At 32.5% G+C, this 20,726-nt stretch overlaps 2 protein-coding genes and 1 long non-coding RNA gene across 4 annotated transcripts; 2 read left to right on the forward strand and 1 right to left on the reverse strand.

Annotated features, from left to right (window-relative positions):
* On the reverse strand, window positions 7,379-14,380 carry LOC109357539 (probable beta-1,3-galactosyltransferase 14). 2 transcript variants are annotated; one of them, XR_002108872.1, is made up of 8 exons: window positions 13,904-14,380; window positions 12,136-12,288; window positions 11,975-12,057; window positions 11,761-11,860; window positions 9,504-9,617; window positions 8,401-8,543; window positions 7,665-7,828; window positions 7,379-7,500 (listed from the first exon to the last, which is right to left on the reverse strand). XR_002108872.1 is itself a non-coding variant. In XM_019601548.1 (7 exons), the coding sequence occupies exons 1-7, from the start codon at window positions 14,236-14,238 to the stop codon at window positions 7,743-7,745; spliced, it is 1,014 nt and encodes a 337-aa protein (XP_019457093.1). In that variant the 5' UTR covers window positions 14,239-14,380; the 3' UTR covers window positions 7,515-7,742. The 2 variants fall into 2 exon arrangements, 1 of the variants encoding a protein (XP_019457093.1); XM_019601548.1 differs by lacking the exon at window positions 7,379-7,500 and having other exon boundaries at window positions 7,515-7,828.
* Window positions 15,147-17,274, forward strand: LOC109356088 (zinc finger BED domain-containing protein RICESLEEPER 3-like). The gene is made up of 2 exons (XM_019599426.1): window positions 15,147-15,955; window positions 16,133-17,274. Exon 2 carries the CDS (start codon window positions 16,711-16,713, stop codon window positions 17,257-17,259), a length of 549 nt encoding a protein of 182 aa, XP_019454971.1. The 5' UTR covers window positions 15,147-15,955; window positions 16,133-16,710; the 3' UTR covers window positions 17,260-17,274.
* LOC109356089 lies at window positions 17,356-20,232 on the forward strand. The gene is made up of 4 exons (XR_002108705.1): window positions 17,356-17,406; window positions 17,482-18,725; window positions 18,829-18,897; window positions 19,707-20,232. It is a non-coding gene; the product is annotated as an uncharacterized LOC109356089 (long non-coding RNA).

A 20,726-nucleotide genomic window follows, 5' to 3' on the forward strand; every position in this document is an offset into this window, starting at 1 on the left:
CTCCTACCCATGTCCTCCCTTCTTTGGTGTCTGCCCCCTTCTCCACAATCATTGTCGCAAATGTATGGCTCTCTAATTGTTGCTCCAATCTTTTCCTTAATGACGACTATCTCAAACTATTATTAGACTTGACCTCTCAATCACAATAGACATTGATTTCATTGTTGTTAAAATATCTCAAATTGGCTCCTTTGACCAGTCTAGTCACGAATTGGGTCTGAACCGCTCATATGATCAGTCATAAATCAAAATCGACATGAATCAATTCGACTGAGTTGATTTAAGCATAACAAAGGCCACTCGACTAGTTGGACTTGGCAAGTTCAGTCAATCTTTTAAAAAATATTAAAATGATATCACTTTGAGAGAAAAACTCTAGTGACTTTAACTTATTTATACTCATTCTTGAAATAATTGGAGTTATGTTGTTATTTGTTAGCTTATGTTGTAATATACTACGTTTTTAATTAAGTTTTAAACTTATTTGTGTAAGTTTATTATGATTAAAATATAAAACTTATGTTGTTTGATGATGTTTTGACTTACTTGTGACATTTTGTTGTATTAAAACTTTCTTTGATGATTGTTTGATTATATATACTTGTCTGAAAACAATGTTTTTTTTATTTTGGAGTATAAAAATTATTATATAATCTTATGTAGCATTTTGATTTTTTATGTAAATCCTCAATTGTGACACTAATTCAAAAATATGACCCACAACCTTAAGCAATTCAATAATCATTCCATGTTTAATAACACTTATCGATCCAACCCAACAATTATATTTAATTGTCCTTATTACATAAGTATTGAAAAGAAATTAAATAAAGGACACCTTAAAAAAAATTAACCCAAAAACAACACATTTATAACGTTTCTTAAGGAACCGATCTTCTTGTAATGAAACAAATAAATAAGAACAAAAACATCATTACAAAATTTTCAATTCACATTTTCTATAACTACATCTAGTACACATTAATATTGCCCTAAAACAAAAGTCTATAAATCCTAAGATGACCCTCTAAATGGTTCATCCCAACCACTCCTCCCACCAAATTATAAGGCTCTCTTTGATTCATGATATTGTAATGGTCAAAAGTGACCCACAATTATGTCTGAATGAAACACAACAATTATGATCTTGCCCTTTTAGGCAAGGTAGATATTCCTATATAACCACTTGCTTTTATTGTCGATATAGATATTAAAGCCTCATATATTCATCACGTGAAAGGTGGATGAGAACATTTATATGCATATTCACTTAAACTTCATATAGTAGTGGAATAGTGAAAAAAGAAAAAAAATCCAAATAACTAAATGACACTTTTCTTTTGATCCCATGTCTTAGATGTAAATGGGATCTTAGATCATGGATCATAGTGTCAAGACATCTATTCTATAACAAATAGTGTACTAGTGTGAAAGTTTTGATCACTTTGATCCTAATCACCATGTGTATATACTTGTTTAAGTTGTTTAAGCCATGTAAATTTCTTGAAAACTAATAAGGAAAAAACATAGAGAAAAAATGTATGTATTGATAATGTATGAGTTCTATACAATGTTATTACATTATTCACCATTCATCTTTAATCATTATTGACTATTAAAAAGTAATATAAATAAATAATAGATGATATATTGACTGCGATAAATATTTACGCTGACCTTATACAGATATTACATTTAAACCTATAGGCATCACCATATGATAATATAATAAAATGAGTGGATTAATGTTGAATTGTAAGATAAGATGTTTAGGAGTTTTTCTTGGTCTTGGGGGCATTGGTTTTGTGTCAACACAAGTATATAGGACACATACCAATTATTATTGTGAAAGGTTTGGGTGACCTTTTATGTGTCTGCTGAAAAAAGGTCCATTTACATAGGATTCTTGGATGGGAAAAACAATGTTGCTGATTAGTTTTGTTCAAGGAAGGTCTTTGTTGTCATGTTTTGTTATGGGTTCGGTCATTTATTCATTGTTTTTATCCTAAACTAGATTTTGTTTACATGTTTTGAGTTTATGTATCTGTTAATTTTTTTTTGTAGGAGAATGAAGGGAAAAAGAAGGTTTAAGAATTATTTTATAATTATATTTCATGACTCTCAAACTTTTCTCTTCCTCCAAAAACCATTTCGCAAACAGACTATATGTCACTGCTATTGTTCTCTTTGAGATGCTATATATGCTTTATATTTATTTCGAGTTAAAATATTAGAGTAAAAAAGGCATTTCAATGTATAGAATGTGTTAGGGGCACATCTATCATTGATCCATTGTTATATGGAATTAGTGTAGCTCACTTCTGTCTCTTTATCTCTTTGACTTTTTCCTTCTCATTCATTTTCACCCTTTTCTTTCACATATTTGGTTTTGAATAGAAACTTGAGGGTGTTGAAATGGCACACTATTGATGCCGCATACATCACAAAGAAATACAAATAACTTAATTAATGAAATGGAAAAATATAATATTTATACTCTCGTAGCGTAAAGATTTATATATAATTAGTGTATCATTCATCATTCATTTATACTATTTTATTTAAGAGTCAATAATAATTAAAAACAAATGGTAGATAATACAATAATAATGTAAAAAATTCTTACACTGACTTATCAATGTATACATTTTTTCTCGATATGAAAATGGCGTCTTATGACATGAATTATTCCACCAAGCATTTGTAAACAAGAAATTTATGTACATTCAAAGTGGTCCGAAGATTCTTTTCCCTTATGGTGATTTGGTTGACTAATAATATTGTCACATATGCTTGTCTTTTTTACATTGATATACTGAATGACAAATAATTGGAATTAAATAAACAATGTGCTAATTTGGAATATTTTGAAAATAACTACTTTAGTTGGCAATTAAACAATTTGGAATATTTTTTATTTTCTTATAATACAATTTGGAATATTTTGAATTCAATGGTTGTATTAAAGCATGATTTGTGTATGAACTAGTTCATCCAAAAAAATTATTATTATGCACAAACTCATATAAATGAAATATATAAATCATATAGAAATAAGTTAAAATTGTTAATTAATGGTATTTTGTTTTAAAATAAATAACTTAAATAAAATAAAATTTAACAAACATGGAATGAATCAGTGCTATTAATACAAATTAGATGACATTTTTAATCTTAAATATAAATCTAAAAGTAACAATTTGTGTGTCTAATATTGAAGAGATTCTTCTCCAAAAAGTAGAGGCAATCAATTAGTTGAGTCAGTACTAAAAAAAAATTAATATCAAATTTGAAAATAGGCTGCCATTTATTACTCCTTCATGGATACCTATAAAGCTTTCTCTGCATGCACAATTGCACATGATGAAAATTGAAAAATATAATATTTACAAGCATATTTACTAGCATAATGGTAGTCGAATATTGATCTTAGTTCCTTAGTTTCAAACATTATATATTCATATTCTATTATTATTCTTTATCTTAGACAATCTTATTTTTCCAAATAATGTAATATTAATGTATTTTTCATGTAAAAATGTATATACAATTAATATATTATATACCATTCATTTTTAATATTTTTGAATAGTTAATATTAATTAAATATAAATATGGAATGATATACCGTAAGATTGTATAAAGTGTGCATACAACTTCTCTCTTTCTTCAAACTTTTATGATGGTGGTTATAGTGCTCTGTATGAATCACTATTCATAATCATAATTAACAAAATAATAACGGATTGATGTAATGATTATCATAATTATGTCCTTTCTATCTTTTTCTTCTTCTTTTTCCCTTTAAATTTTAATATTTCAAAGGTGATAAAAAAATTAGTGGATAAGTTATTAGTTAACTCATTTAGAAGGGGTCAATGATTTTGTTGTGCTATTATTAATGTCATTATTTTGTTTCTGATGTTATGTTTGTTACATTAACTCTACTAATTTACTCTTTACTTCTTATCTAGTTGGAGGGTGAATTTCTTTCTGAATTTACAATCTAAACTATGAAATCAATCCTAATCCACCTTATTTGAGTCTTTTAAGAGTTTTATTCCAGAGTTAGATTTTGAATAAGAAATAAAATATTTGAGAACCATGAAATCTTTCCTCTAAGATAATAACATATTGATGTAATGAAATCCCTTTGTACCATAACTTAAGTAAAATAACTTATTATATAATATATCTTCATAGTCATTCAACAACTAAATTTATTACATCTATTCTATTTTTTTGTTTTTAGAAATATTTTTTTAAAAATGATGAAATATGCACATATCATAATTTAGTGGTTGAAAAAGATAATTTATCTTCTAATATAAGGAGATATTTTATTCTAGGTTATTTAATAGAAATGTGTCAAGTCCACATCACCAGGTAGCAAGTTAAGCATTTGATGGGCCACATGGGTCCCTCTGTACCTTGAAAAGCTTTCTACAATTAGGACAGTGACCCACCATGATTGACTTTTGATGCCCAATAATAGGTTCATCCATTGAAGGCCCATTCTGCCACTATTGTTAGAAATTCTTGAGAAGCACCCTCAATTAATGGCCTATAGTGCTTACGGGAGCATATCTGCTGTCCATACTTTGTGTTATTTCATGTACCATGAGCTTATGATTAGTCATAAAAATATTTAATAATTAAATTTTAACTTAAATATATTTTTTCTGATCAATCACATATCCATGGAACATATAGTGGCACAATATGTGTGACAACAAATGTGTACCCAATGCTTACATGACCAAAATTAATTTCCCCATATATAAATTAATTTTGGTATATATCATTCCAATATAGATTTAGAATAAATACATTTAATTCTATTATTAATGCATATTCCATGAGATTTGATTGGAAGGTTAATATGAACTATGTAATAATTTCTCAATATTAATATGGTAATAAGAACCAACAAAACATTGGTTTACTGGTGTAAGGCTTCAGTATATCCTTGTGATACCAAAAGGTTAAAAGTGCGAATCATGAGAGTGAAACTTATTGAGAGGGACAATCACATCCCTCGAAAGGGATTAATTCCTTACCCATAGGTCTACTATTCTTTAGGTAAAGAGAAAAAGATTCATGCACTGATGGTTTAAAAATATTTTATACCGCAAATATATTATCCACCATTCATATTTAATTATCATTATTTTTAAATACAAATACTATAAATGAATAATAAATTATATTATAATTGAATATAAATCTTTATATTAATAAATCTACTCTATTCTGTCAATAATATTCATTCATCAATGTTATATAGATTTTCTCATCTGGTTTATACTTTATAGTTTTTACCTTTTTCAAACTATGGGGCTAGTACCTTTGCAAACCAAGCAACAAGAAGTTCGTGCCGCCTATGCTAATGGTTGCAACTTAAGGCAAACAAAAATTACTGCTGGGAACTTTTTGTTTTGATTGACAGGAAATTCAATTCGTGATTGAAGCACATTTATTAAATGAAAAAAATATTAATTTTGGAGTAAATTATATTGAAACTACATAAACGATTCATTTCTTATATCTACTTAAATCACTCATATTTTATATATGCATTACACTAATTATCCCTACACGAGAATAAATATGATCTTTTAAACAAAAAATAAATGATGAATTTAACTATGTTACACAAAATATGATGTATTATAGTAAGAGTCAATGTTACTTCATTGTTTTTGAGTTGTTACAAAACACATCAATAGTTCTAAGGAGATATTGATTAAATTACTATTATATTGTAGCAAACAAAAAATAACGAAGAGATATTGACTCATACTATTTAGATTTATCTTCACAATACTACATTTTATTTAACTTAATTTATCACCATTTTTTACTCAAAAGACTACTCTTATCCGGTGTTGTTAAAACCATACCGGTTATCAAACTGATCAGGGTACTGACGTAATGATACAGTGGTTCAACTGGTAGTTCAATAATTAAACCGCATGCCGGTTAAACCGGACATACCTGCTTATATTTATATATATAAACGTATAACAATTTTTTTTCAAATAGGTACATACTCACCTTTAAAATTCATTTTCATAATCTACTCAAAATTCACATAAACAAACAACTTTAAGTCTTTAACAAATTCAAAGTCTAAACTACAAAACATAGATCAATCCAAAAGTATCATTTAACAACTGCAAAATATAAATAAATGACACAAGTTCACAACTCACTCTACAAAACAAATAAATTTTGAGTTTTAACATTTAAACCAATGAGTCAAAATTATCTCATATTGAGATTATATTTTTGCACCAAATCCTATATTTAGACAGTAAGCTTACACAAATGTCACTAAGATTACACACGAATGTTAGGAGTCAAAAGATGTAATCTAAATATGCCTTGGAAACATGTGTCTTGAAGAGTTGAAGGGTTAGAAAGATGAGTCAACTTGTAATGAGTTTTTAAGTTTTTTTTATAAAAAAATATGTATATAAACAGCTGGTTTAGTCAAATACCGGCCTGTTCACCAATTTTTAACCAATTTTAATACTTGGCTGGTTCAACATCTATACCGTACCGGTTAGGGATCCTGTTCGCCAGTTTTCTGGTCGAACCGACTGGTACAGTATGGTTTTTACATCATTGCTCTTATCTACATGAAGTGTAAAATATGTTTTTGGAAATTTATGTAGGTGTAGAAACAATTATACACTTCATATTGTAAAAATAAGATATTGGGGATTTACGTAGGTATAGAAACAATGATACACTTTATAGTTCATCATGTCCTCTTCTCTCCATAAGAATAAATTAACATCTCAAGTTTATCAAAAAACACAGGTCACTTAGTAAAAAGAGAATAAAATATTTCCAGAAAATAACTTGTCTCCTTCCGCCAGTAAAAGTATGATATGTGTACTATTTTGTTTAGTTTTAGAAATATTTTTGCATAAAGTAATTAAATATGACACATGTCATGATTTTAATAGCTAAAGGAGATAATTTATCTCCTTATACCATGAAATACTTTATTCTCTATTAAAAAAGGTTGACCCAATGCACAAGACTCTAATCAACGAGACATTGGTGTAAGGTCCTATTGGATCCCCATTTTTTGTACTAGGTCAATAGTTTAATTCCTTGAAGCTATAATTGTTGAGAGTCAAACACACACACCAAAAGTGTGATTAGTTCATCACCCATAAGGTGAAGAGATTTCATTGGTTATAAAAAAAAACTACCTAATAGGTCTATCACTTCACTTATTATGACATAAAATTATGTTTATAGCTTCTTTTGGTATTATGGTCACTCTGTGCCAATTGTGGTATTAAAATAAACAACCTTAATGATCCATGATCCATTTTTCAGAATATTTTAGGACGATATATAATCTTCAACAGAATGGCATAATTTAAAAGGAATTACATTAAAACCAGGAAACTAATAAAAGTTAAATGATCCCATCATCAGCAAAATGTGCCTATTTTCTTATACTCTATGAAGTATGAACTATAAAATCTTATAAAAAGAAGGAACAAAGTAAGAGAATATAGTGGGAAAATGAAACCATGAAATAAATAAAAAAGAGGGGGAACACAATAGAGAACACAACATTGATTTCCAATAGTAAGAAACCTGAATAAGGGAAAGATCAATGGCTAGAAAAAGATGACTATGGTAGAAGCTCTCAGTAAAACATAACAATAGCATGCAATTCCTCAAGTACCTTTCTGATATATGCACAAATACTATTATTCATCAGATTCCACAGTTGGAGTTTGAGTGCAACTATCCTTTTGATGAAGTTCCAACATTCTCTTTTCTGGATTACATAACCCTGCAGGTAAACAAAACCAAATCATTAACATATATGTTGATTTGATTTACACTGCAAATATATCTTTAGCCAAAAATTATACATAATACTATAATAGAAGAACCATACCAACAACAAATTCCAATTTTATGGATCATATTAAAGCCTCAAGCGTGTGCGCAATGATTCTTAAATCTTAGACATTGGCATTAACACATTACCTAACCTGATAGCTATAAGGCATATGGCCATTTACATTTATGACTGTTAACATCGCAGTTCATCTTTTTTACTCTCAAATATAGCTTTTCTAAGCTTTAAAGAATATTTATAAAGAATATTTATCCGTGGAGAAGACAAAATTGTTTCAAGCACCGAAAGAATGAGAAGCCCCCCTTGTTTCAAAGAGGGGAGGGCGGGTTATTCACATTTCATTTGATGGTCAGAGGCAAATTGAAAGCTAAGCATCTTTTTTGGGGGAAAGGGGTAGCTGCATGAGTTTCATGCATTTTTCATGTTATTCACGGCAGTGTTAATGTACAAAGTTCAGAAATCTAATGCTGCAACATGTTTGCGCAAGGAGTTATACAAACCTGAACACTTAGGAATATCCCACACGGCAATAGATGTGGGCGTACAATCTGAAGCACAAAGTTCTTTATTATTCTCATGGTTGACATTCATTGCAAGCATCCATGCTCCAATGGTGACATCCTCGTTGCTGAACATCCGGAAACTGTAATATATATATTTTTTTAACAGAATGATGAAAACATTACATTAAATATAACAGAAATTGATAGCCCATAGCATCATGATTATCCATCGTTATCTTCATCCCTTCATGGAAAGAAACAAATAAAATTTAAAACCTCATAGAACTAAGAATTAAGGTCTAAAGAATGTTATTGTGTGAATTGAATGAAGAAAAAGAAGACAAGAAATTTGTGCTGCTCATAACCGGCTAGCAATACAATGTTTCATTTGACGATATTTTTGTAAGAAGTACTACTAAAAACTCAATGACCACTAAAAAGGAAACCATTCAAAGATGATAAAGAACAAATGACCTAAACAGGGAGCAATTGTATAGCTTAGTCCTCTTTACATGTTTCAACCATGAGCCTAAAGGACCGCATGGCATGGATAATTCAGCCCTCCTTACAAGTGTAAAAATGAACGTAAGGACCATGTGACGTGGACATCTCTGCCAACCTATTTATGGATAACAATAGAGCATAGTCTAAATCCATTCTTGTGAGTCAGTGATGCAACATGACTAAACACATCTAGGGAAGCATATCAGATTTTGCTTTTCATCAGAGAACATCCCAAGAAATTCAAACAATTGGTCGATAAATCCACCAATCAGGCCCATTTGTGATTAAGATATGAAAAACAGTATTCGACCTAAGCACGTGAACATATATGTATGATTCAAGAAACGAGATTGACAAAAAGCAGGCAGTATGCTAAGAAGGCCATATCATTACATCGATCTTTCATTTTTCTTTGTTCTTTTCTTAAATAAATTCCATCAAGCAAGTGCATCAAGTGTAACTTCCCATGGTGAATATGCATAACAGCATCAACAAAACAAATATACTCCTAGTAGATGCATGTGTTATTTGTGAACCTACTATCTACCGAAGGTCAAGTAGCCAAGCAATTAAGTTGCGGAGAAAGAAAAACATGCCTGTTATTCCTTAGAGCTACCAAGCTTGATACAACATCAGCAGAAAGAGCGTATATAGGACCATAAGCATGAAGAAAATACTCTGTTCCGAGCATATTAGACTGTGGCTCATACCTGCAAGAATTATCAGCACAGTTAAACCAAAAGCTAAAGAAATTAATATGCAGGTTATTAATTGAAACCTTTGGTTGTCACATGGTGGTGAGACTAGATAGCACACAACATCAACAATTTCAACCCGAAAAGCGAGGAGTTAACCAATTTAGGTCCCAAAAAAGGACAATTCTTAATTTGATCCCTAATGGTTTGTTTGGAAGGGAAGGGAAGAGACAAAAGCAGAAAAGGAAGAGAATAAAAGAGAACGGGAGGTCAAATAATGATTTCCCTTCCATCCTGCAGCAATAAATATGAATAACCAAATTCAGCCTTCTTTTCCTTCATTGGCTAGTTATTGAGTCTTCCGATGGTCCCGGGTACATTTAGGTGTGCCCTAAGGAGGCAATTCATAGATTACTACCTTTCTAAAAGGTTGAATAATTGAAAAGGATCCTTCTATTCATTAGGTGGTCTAATCACTCTTTATTTAGTCTGGCCTGTTCAGCATGGCTATTTATGACATGTCTCTTTTTAAAATAACAGCAGGAGTGGCTCATCGAATAGAGAGGATTGAGGAATTTCCTATGGTCAGGTGTTGGTAGTGATAATACAATTCATTTGGTTATTTGGGAGATTTGTTGCAGGCCTAAAATTGAAGGCGGATTGGGTCTCGGTAATTTGCTGTTGAAAAACATTCCCTTGTCAACTAAGAGGTTATGATGTTTACCTTTAGCATGAAATGCTTTATGGCATAAGGTAACTAGAAGTATGATCTTTGTCTGAATTGTTGGAAACTTAGAATGCAAATGCAGTGGTGAAAGTGACTCATCCAAATCCTTGGAAATTTTATTCTCGGGGATATTTTTCTTTCATAAATCAGGTTTCTGTAAATTTGGGAGATGGCACAAAAATTAGATATTAGGGAATACATGGTATGGGTATACCACTTTCTTTTAAGCCTTTCCTCATCCTTTTCTACTATCTACTGTTTACAACTCTCACATCTCCTTGATTCTACTCTCTACTGAGAATCTGGAACCTGGATTCTACTGATATTTTTCTTTCAAATCTTACCTTCGGTTTTTCACACATTCTCCCATAAGGGCCAGTTTTTCCTTGGACAAGCTATAAGTTGGAATTCTAAACTCCCTCTAAGGTCAAAGCTTTTGTATGAACAGCTTTACTCAATAGGATTAACACTAATGACTTGTTTCAGGTTAGATGGCCTCAAGTAGCTCTATCTCCCGACATGTGTAAATCTGAGTATGAAACTTGACCCATTTATTTCTCCACTCCCCATCTGCGAGATTCGAATGGAACAAAACTTGTTATTTTCCATGAGCATTGAGGTTGTCCTAGTATGTTGGATCGGTTTCTACATACATGTTTTAAGGGTTTGGTAAGAAGATCTTTCCCATCCCTTTTATCTTCCTTTTTCACCATAGAAAGTATATACCCTAAAATCTAATATTGGCAATGAAGCATCTCAAAGGTCAAATTTTGCTTCAATCTAGTCCTTTTGAAAATTGAAGATATTTTACCTCACCTGTCACTATGAATGAGGCTGACATAGAAGAAAGAGATATTGCAAAGTTTTCACATTTTTGATGAGCAATCATATTTGTATTTATTAGAGCTACAAAAAATACAATATACTGATTGATTTATATCATCTAGAGGTCATAAAATTGAATAATGTTGTATAAGATTTAAGCTAGTTATATACAACAACCAAGACTTTATCTCATTAGGTGAGTGACATTTAAGCTAGTTATATATTTATTTTAATTCAACCAAAGTTGAATTAAAGTGTCTCAACTTTGGAATGTTGCCATGCCTAAATTTCAGGCTCACACATATAATTAAAATCATACCTGCTTGCAAAATTTAATATCAGGCATATGATCTCTCAATCTAGAAATCATTGATTCGTAAATCCAACAAACAGTATTAGTACTCTATTTCTTTTCGAGAAAAGAGCATCATCATGTTAAGATGGCAAGTTCTATATTTACTCTTGCAATGGCATTAGAAATTTAATATTGGAGTCTTTTATCCACAAAATAAATGACATGGTGCAAACTGAAAGAGTAGAGTTGGACAAATTAAGTCAATACAGATTAAATTAAAACCTCGGAGATAAAATATAAACAAAACTAACCATTTGAGTTTCGGATCAGTGAAAACAGGGCCTTTTTTCATGCATCCTATGTAAGTTTGACGGTGGGATCTCTCTTTTGCCACTAGTAACGAAAGACGATCTGTTGATAAATAGAAATTGATTGCATAAATCTTTATTAGAAGGGTAAAAGTTAATCTCAGAAACAAATGTCATCAATATATGTAACCTAGTTATTCCATGAAAGATCAAGCACCTGGCCTTAAATAAATGTCATCATCGGCTTTGACATAAAAGTCGGCTTCAAAAAGTGCATAAGCAGCTTTGAAATAAGCCAACCTGCAATAAATGACATATTCAAATTAGCAACACACTACAGATGTAAGAAACAGCATGTTTGTTCTTCTCAGCACACACGTTTTGTATGGGAGCTTACTATACTCCTCCTGAATATCCAATTGAATGAAATCATCATATTCTGCGATTTCCCTCTGAAGTGCAGACATCTTCCATCTATCGCTAGTTCTACCAATAATAAACCTAAAAGCTAGGCCAGTAGCTTCTTCCAATCTGCAAGCAATAGCAACCGATTAAAAGCATATTATTTACATCATTTTCATACCAAAACACCGGAACCACCAACAAAGTATACAATGCACTTTGAGCTAAGTATGCACACTGAAAAGTGCAAACTACATGTTGATACAGAATGGAACCTAAACTAGGCCATATAAATACAGAGAATAACCTAGCATCAGAGGTGACTCAAGGGTGAAATTACCCTATATATACATATAAATGGTGGCCCAGTGCACGAGACTCCCACCTAGTAGGATCTGAAGAGGTAGTTGTACACAGTTTTTACCCTACAAGCGGATAGACTATTTCTCGGATTTGAACCCGTAACCACATAGTCACTAAGCAACAACTTAACTATTGCACCGACACAACTAAATATATATAGCAGCAACAACCAAGCCTTAATACCACTAGGTGTGGTCGGGTACATGGATCGAACAACGCCATAATGTTCCATCATAAATAATGTTCTTCCACAAAGCCTTAATCTCTAAATATTTCCTAATTGTTTCACCTATGATTTTTCTTGGTCTCTCTATTCCTCTAGAAATTGGACTAACCTTCATTTGATACACTCTCCTTATTGGCAATGCACAAGACACACACCTAGTGGGATCTAGGGATTTTAGATGTGCGCAACCTTACCGCAACTAAAAAGGTGAACCAGAAAGAACAAACCGGTTGGAAAGCTCTTTTCCATTAGATTCTCTCAAGCACCAAACTGTGCAAAGACTACCCTACAAGTGAAAAACTTGACTTCTATAAGATTTGAAGAACTATAGCTACCACACTCTATAACTACATCTACCCCTACCAAAGTCAACGATTAAGATCTTCATGGAGCATACATTAATTGCAATACCTTCAAATCCTAATGCTACAAAAAAATCATTAATATCTTCCAAAGCAGAGGGCATTGAAACAGTTCTACACTTGTAAACCCAAATTAATCACCTTTTCTGAACAACATGCCTTCGATAAGATAAATCATTCTGACACACTACACGAGACTACCACCTATTGAGAGTAAAGTTCCTCTCTAGTATTAGAGACAAATGCTACAAAAAAACAAAGAAAAAAATAAATATGATATGACATTTTTATCCTTTCATTTATAATGGAATAACACTTTTTTCATTAGAAACAAAATGAAAAAACAAGAACTTCTCTCTCCAGGCGAAGATCTTTGTACCACTTAGTGAGGTTTGAAATAGTAGATGTATGCACTTTTAACTGCACAAACATCCATACTGTTTACGGGATTTAAACTCACAACCTCCATGTCAGAAAAAAAAAAACACTGTTTCCCATGATTAAACATCTACACTGTTACCGAGATTTAAACTCATGACCTCCGGGTCAACAAGAAACACTTTCCCAGGATTTAAACATTCATACTATTTCCGGGATTTAAACTCCTGACTTCTAGGTCAATAAGAAACACTGTTTCCCAGGATTTAAACATTCACACTGTTTCCGGGATTTAAACTCCAGCGAAAAACACTGTTTTCCATGATTTAAACATCCACACTATTTCCGGGATTTAAACTCATAACCTTCGGTTTTCACTAAGAAAAAGTGATTGAAGAAACAAAAAGAAGAATACCTTTGTAGTGAATTGGGATCAGAAGGAAACCAAGTATTTCTCAAAGATTGGCGCCTACCCACTGATTCAAATCCAGTAAAAATACCAACAAAGCCCATAACTTTATACCTACTCTTATCATTTTTCGCAACAGCACCAACATTGGTATCCCAAACTACCCGAACCGATTTGGGTTTCCGATTCGTACAAGGGTTGGGTCGAACCGGTCGAAGAAGAGAGAAAAGGAAAGAAGAGAGTATGAAGAGAAGACATAAGAAGAAGATGAAAGATGATCTGCGAGATTTGAAGAATGAAGAACGGTAGTGGAAGATGGAGTTAGGAGGAGAAGAAGGCATGGTGGTTTTGATGCTGTTGTTGGGTCATGGCATGATGAAATAAGAAGGGTGGTTGGGTTGGTGATTGGGATTGAGACTATGCAGCAGCTAAACAGAGATGGGAAATTGTATAAGAGTACATAAAGCACATTTATTTTTGTGTTGTGATGATACTAGATGGAATCGGCTACCTGAATAGGATTCAGTCTTTTATTTTATTACGTGGGGTTTTATTTTATTACGTGGGGTTAGTTATATGGTATGAATTAAGTTTTTATTATATTATATGGAGTTGGTTACATGAAAATGTTTGTCTTTATCCTATTATATAGAGTCGGCTGCATGAAATAGACTAAGTTTTTATTTTATTAGGTGAAGTTAGTCGGCTACATGGAACAAATTAAGTTTTTATTTTATTAGGTGGAGTCGGTTATATAAAAATGTCTAAGTCTTTATCTTATTATGTGAAGTCAACTAAATGGAATGACACTATAATGTTTTATCATAAATAAATCATGATGTTTATTATAACTAGCGCGTCGGCAGTCACTTTGTGTATGCCGACCCGCATTTTTTACTTTTTAGTATTGAACATTTAATTTTTATATATTTCATTTTAGAGAATTATGTCATTTTTTTTGTACATAATATTATAAATTTTTGATAAAAAATATATAAATGAATTCTGATATTATTAAAAAATGCATTGGTAGTTTGATATATTTAGTGGATGTAACTTCCTCTAACCTCCATTTATATTTTTTATTGTATGAAAAAATATTGTAATAATTATTGATTATAAAGGCAAGATAGGTAAGTGAAAATTATGTCATGTAGCTGACTAGGCCGTAAGATGGGGGCCCTGGTCCATATTTTCCTATAAATATGGGGACCCTCCTTCATTTTCTCCATCCTGTTTTTCTGAAATCCTCTGATGTCGAGTACGCTCCCTTGCTAACCAATTCTTCCATCTTCTTTCAACCGTCAAGTTTGCTTTAGGTAATTCCATTCCTTTTCTCTTTCTTTTAATTTGAATGTCGAACGACAAGCACAGATCTAGCTCCGATAAGGTGGAGGTCTTGTCCGGACCTCCACCCATTTTTATTGCTCGGCCGCCCAATGTGGTTGGCGAGTAGGGTCTTCATCTGTGCGTGGATGGGATCTAGCCGCTAAGAGAGCATTGAACGACTTGTCACTTCCGACCTTGTTGGCCGACTTGAGAAGGTGGAATGTCGGAAGAGGGGTCGCGATGTTGGATCAATCAGCTTTTCTGGAGAAGTGACATCTAGTCTTGGATGAGGAGTTCAGTTCTGAGTCTGATGCCTCTTCTACTGACAGATTATCAATGGCGAGAACTTATTTAGCAAGGGCAGATCGCTTTCCGATTCATGAGGTTGAAAGTAGGGATGACAATGAAAACCGAACCCGTGGGTACCCATCCGAACCCAACCCGAATTTAACAGTGAAAACCCGTTGTGACTGGGTTCGGGTAAAACCCGATCCCAATTTTCGGGTTCGGATTCGGGTTTGGTACAACTAATATCCTACCCCGAACCCACCCCAAACCTGTTAGATATAATATTAGGCATACCTAAAGTCCTAAATTAGAAATATAAATAGTAGCGTGATGTGAAACAATTAACTGTGAACGTGAGAAAGTCTGAAACACCCGAAGTCACACTCCCTTACACTCACTTTCTTCTCCGGCAAGGTGGCAGGCGCAACGACAATCCTCAAGGTGAGTATTTCGTATTCATCTTCTTTCATTACTTTTGTGTTTCATTAATCCTTGTTTCCATCAATCCTTGTGACTGTGGACTATAAGATTGTGGTGTGCAAATAAGATTGCTCTTGTATATCGGGTTTACCAATTTTGTATGGCCAGTGGTACTTATATGGCAAAGTTCTAATGCAGGATATTGATGATTCACCACCCAACCTTAATCAGCAACCATCAAAGCCTCGCTTAGTGCCTAGAACCAAGGTTTATTTCCAATATCTTGCTTTGCATTTCCTAAATGTTGTTTTTTTTTTAATTTTTACTACTTTCGCGTATGTCAATTTTTAACATCATTTTGATTCATCTTTAAGTGTTTCTAGCAAATGTATTACTCCTGCATCCAAAAAAAGATCTAATGAAAATTGTCCCAAATAAAAGTTACAAAAATAAGGATATGTCTTACATTTTTTGGCATGATATGTCTTAGATTTGGCCATCAAGGAAAAGACAGATGATCTTGGACTCTGCCCAGAACCTGTTTGATGAAATACCCAAACGAAATGAGGATTATATATTAGTAAAAAATAAAGCAAGTATATATCTATCTACCTCTAAACACTTAAAGTTGTTCCAAATTGTTTTGAATAGTGATGGTTTATTTAAAAATCAATGATTAGGAATTTTAATAATTCTGTATTGTGTTATACACTACTGTATATTGTAATGCGTAATGAATTCAGTGAGGGAGAATGGATATAGTAAACTGAACAGATATGGATGTGGCTAGTACCCAACATGCTTCACAAGGAAGTTCACAACAAGTAAATGTGGAAGGCACTTCTAATACTACACATGAACAATCTCATATTGGACAAGATGATAATATAGAATCAACAACACAACCTACATCAAAGAGGCATAGAAGTGTGGTGTGGGAGCATTTTGAAAAGATTAAAGTGAACGGAGTAGACAAGGCTGAGTGCAAATATTGTGAGAAAAAACTCGGAGGGGGTTCAAAGAATGGAACAAAACACTTGCACAACCATATAGAGTTATGTGTTCAAAAAAAGATTATGACAAGAGGCAATGACAAAGGACAATCATTTCTAATGCTTAAAGCCTCACAAGATAAGCAAGAGTTAGGAGTTGGAACTTATGATGCAGAAAATACAAAAAAGGAGCTCGCGAGTGCAATTATTATGCACGATTATCCACTATCACTAGTGGACCATGTTGGTTTTAGAAGGTACTCAGCTTCCCTCCAACCATTGTTTCAAGTGCCTTCTCGAAACACCATCAAGAAGGAGATATTGAAAGTGTAAGATTTTGAGAGAGAATGTGCAATGAATATGAAGGGAGAGTGGACATTACCTCAAATATGTGGACCTCAAGTAATCAAAAGAATGGTTACATGGCAGCACAACTTACTATATTGATTGCTCTTGGACTTTACAAAGTCAAATCTTGAGGTAATTATATTTATAACTCAATTTATTTGCAGTTTTTTATGGCAAAATTATTAAATGTGAATATTGTTATTTTAGGTTCATTTATGTTCCTGCCCCTCACACTAGTGATATACTTTGTCATGCACTCGTTGAATGCTTTATGGATTGGAACATCAACACAAAAATATCAACTATTACTCTAGATAATTGTAGCACAAATGATATTATGATTCCAAAAATTAAGGATAAATTGCGGTTGGGAAATTTGTTGAAGGATGGGTCTTTACTTCATATGCGTTGTTGCGCACATATCCTAAATTTAATAGTTAAAGATGGATCATAAGTTGTGAAAGATGGGATAGAAAAGATTCGAGATAGTGTAGCATATTGGAACGCTACACCAAAAAGGAGCGAAAAGTTTGAGGAGACTGCTAAACAATTGTGAGTTCCTTACACTAGAAAGTTAATTTTAGATTGTCCAACTAGATGGAATTCAACTTACAAAATGCTCGAGGTTGCCATATCGTGTAAGGATGTATTTAATCGGTTAAGTCAACGTGACACTCAATATACTTGTTTGCCAAGTAATTCACAATGGCAATTTGCAGAGGATGTTTGTGAGCGACTAAAATTGTTTAGTTCCATAACTGAGATAATTTCTGGTACTAAGTATCCAACTGCCAACATATATTTTCTCAAGATTTGTCAGATTAAGCTAGAAATAACTCAGTGGATGAACTCCTCTAATGAATTGATTAAAATGATGGCTAAATTTGAAAGGTATTGGAGTGTGATTCATGATATTATGGGAGTTGCTACATTTCTGGATCCTAGATACAAAATGGCATTACTTGAATTCTATTTTGATAAGTTGTATGACCATGGTGCATTTACACAAGTAAGGAAAATCCGAGTGTTGTGTTATGATTTTGTGTTTTATTATCAACAAACAAAAAATTCTAGTGGAAGCTCTCCATTGTTAAACAGAACTATTACTAATGATGAACCTTTGGAGGAATATGATATGTTTATCGTGAGGAGAAGAGAAACTAGAAGCTCAAGTGTTAAAACTGAGTTGGATCATTACTTGGAGGAGGATATTATAAAAAGAACACCAAATTTTGACATTTTAAATTGGTGGAAGACAAATGGAGTCATGTATCCAACACTTCAAGCAATTGCAAAGAATTTGTTAGCTATTCCTATTTCTACTGTAGCTTCTGAATGAGCATTCAACACAAGTGGTCGAATATTGAGTCATCATCGTAGTCGACTTAATTGGACTACATTAGAGGCTTTGATATGTGCTAGGAGTTGGCTATGGTCTGCTGAAAACGCTGGTAAAGTTTTAAATTATTAAAGTATTGATTCAAGTATCAGATTTAATATCTTATATTATGAAATATATTTTATCTTATCATTCTTTGTTTTCAATATTGCTAGGAAATTTGAATTCCAGTTTCGCACAAGAATATGCTACTGTTTTAAATTAAATGGAGTCTCATGATGAAGGTATTTTACATTTCACTTGTTTTAAATTCTTTGTTTAATGAGTATATTTAATTTTGGTTTTTAAATCTTAATACAACCGAAGTGATGAATAGTAGTTTGAGTTATCATTTTGAAGATTAGTAGTTGCTGCCTGAGTGTCTTTTGCATCCAGATATTGAAGAAGACTTGTATTTTAGTGTACTGCATCTATGGAAGAAGACTTATTAATTGTTATTGTTACTGAATTATGCTATTGTTACTGAATTATTGTTATTACTTCATCCAGATATCTAGTGACCATTGTTACTAGATTATGTGCTTTATTGGTTGTGGTACTGAAAATATACATTGTTTATGGTTGTGGTACTGAAAATATGCATTATTTATGTGACAGTGATGAACCTAGCATATGCTAATTCGTATGCTAATTGCCTAATTCATATGATGACAGTGATTCTAAAGTATGCATTATTTATGGTGACAGTGATGCTAAAATGTGTATAATACACAGTGATGCTCACTGCTCAGCATTTATTTATTTATTTGTTGTCAGGTTTACCCGCCGGGTTCGGGTTACCGAAACCCGATGAGTTTGGGGATGATATTCTTATTTTCAACCCCGTTGAGTTTGGGTTCGGGTTCGGGTTTTAGATTTTGAGGTTGGGTAAGGGTAAACCCGCCCTCGATCCACCCCGTGTCATGTTGTGAAGGAAATTCATATAATTTTAGGCATTTATTTTGTAGTTGTGATGAAATTTATGCACAACTCTAAAGAATCTAGTGTGATTAATCTTGTTTAAGGAACTTACATATTTTTGTGTCAATTGCAGGAGAATGAGGATTAGAAAATATGGAAGTTGAAGGAATCTGTATAAAAGGAGCTTTGGATCCCTATCCCAAGCCATAGGCTCGCCCAAGCATCAAGTTGCCCTCTCTCCCGAACGAGAGGCTATCGCTAAAGCGACAATTCCAACTTTTGAGAGCAAAAATTCATGTGTCTCTCGCCCAAGCGAGAGCACATCGCTCAAGTGAGGCACACAGTTATCATGCTCACTCAAGCGAGAGTCTCTAGCTTGAGTGAAGGATTAAAACGCTGAATCATATATAGGCGGTTACAGGACAGGACATGGGGTTCCAATCAGTTAAAAAGCACTTTCTTCATACTTTTTAGAGAGAAAACATGGGAGAGAAGGAGAGAATTCATGGGAACGACTTTAGATCTGAATTTTCTTGTAATTTACATCATTCTAGTGTTGTAATGCATAGGATGAGTGACTATTTCTCTCCATCTTGGGATTGAAATGTAGTCTTCTAACTCTTGTATTATGGGATTCAATTCGAAAATATATTTTGTTGTTTGATTTTGGAATGTTTATTTCGTGCTTAATGCTTGATTCTTCTCAATTTCTAGTTTCTTGATCTTGGATGTAAGTTTAATTGGAAAGTTAAACCTAGAAAATTTGGATAATCTTTCTTGATTCATCATTGATATAGGAATGAACAATTGTTTATGAATTGCTTTTACATTGGGTTTAATGCTAGATAATTGATTAAATATCTAAGAAATTGGTGTTTGATGAATTACCTAAGGATTTTATAATCAATGAATTGATACAGATGATTCGAAGAAAATATTGCATCAAGATCAATAACTTCACCAGTTTTATAGAATTGAATATAAAGATTACAAAGAGGAGGAATGATGAAAGTCAATCCCAACCATTTTTATTTTGTTTTAGAAAACCATTTCAAATTAACCGTTTTTTAATAACCTAAACCAATGAGCAATATTATTCCTCAACTTTGTATATATTTACTCAATTTAGTTTTGTAGAAAATAGTATAGATCT

This window comes from Lupinus angustifolius, chromosome LG09 (genome assembly GCF_001865875.1).
Source record: "Lupinus angustifolius cultivar Tanjil chromosome LG09, LupAngTanjil_v1.0, whole genome shotgun sequence".
Lineage (NCBI taxonomy): Eukaryota > Viridiplantae > Streptophyta > Magnoliopsida > Fabales > Fabaceae > Lupinus > Lupinus angustifolius.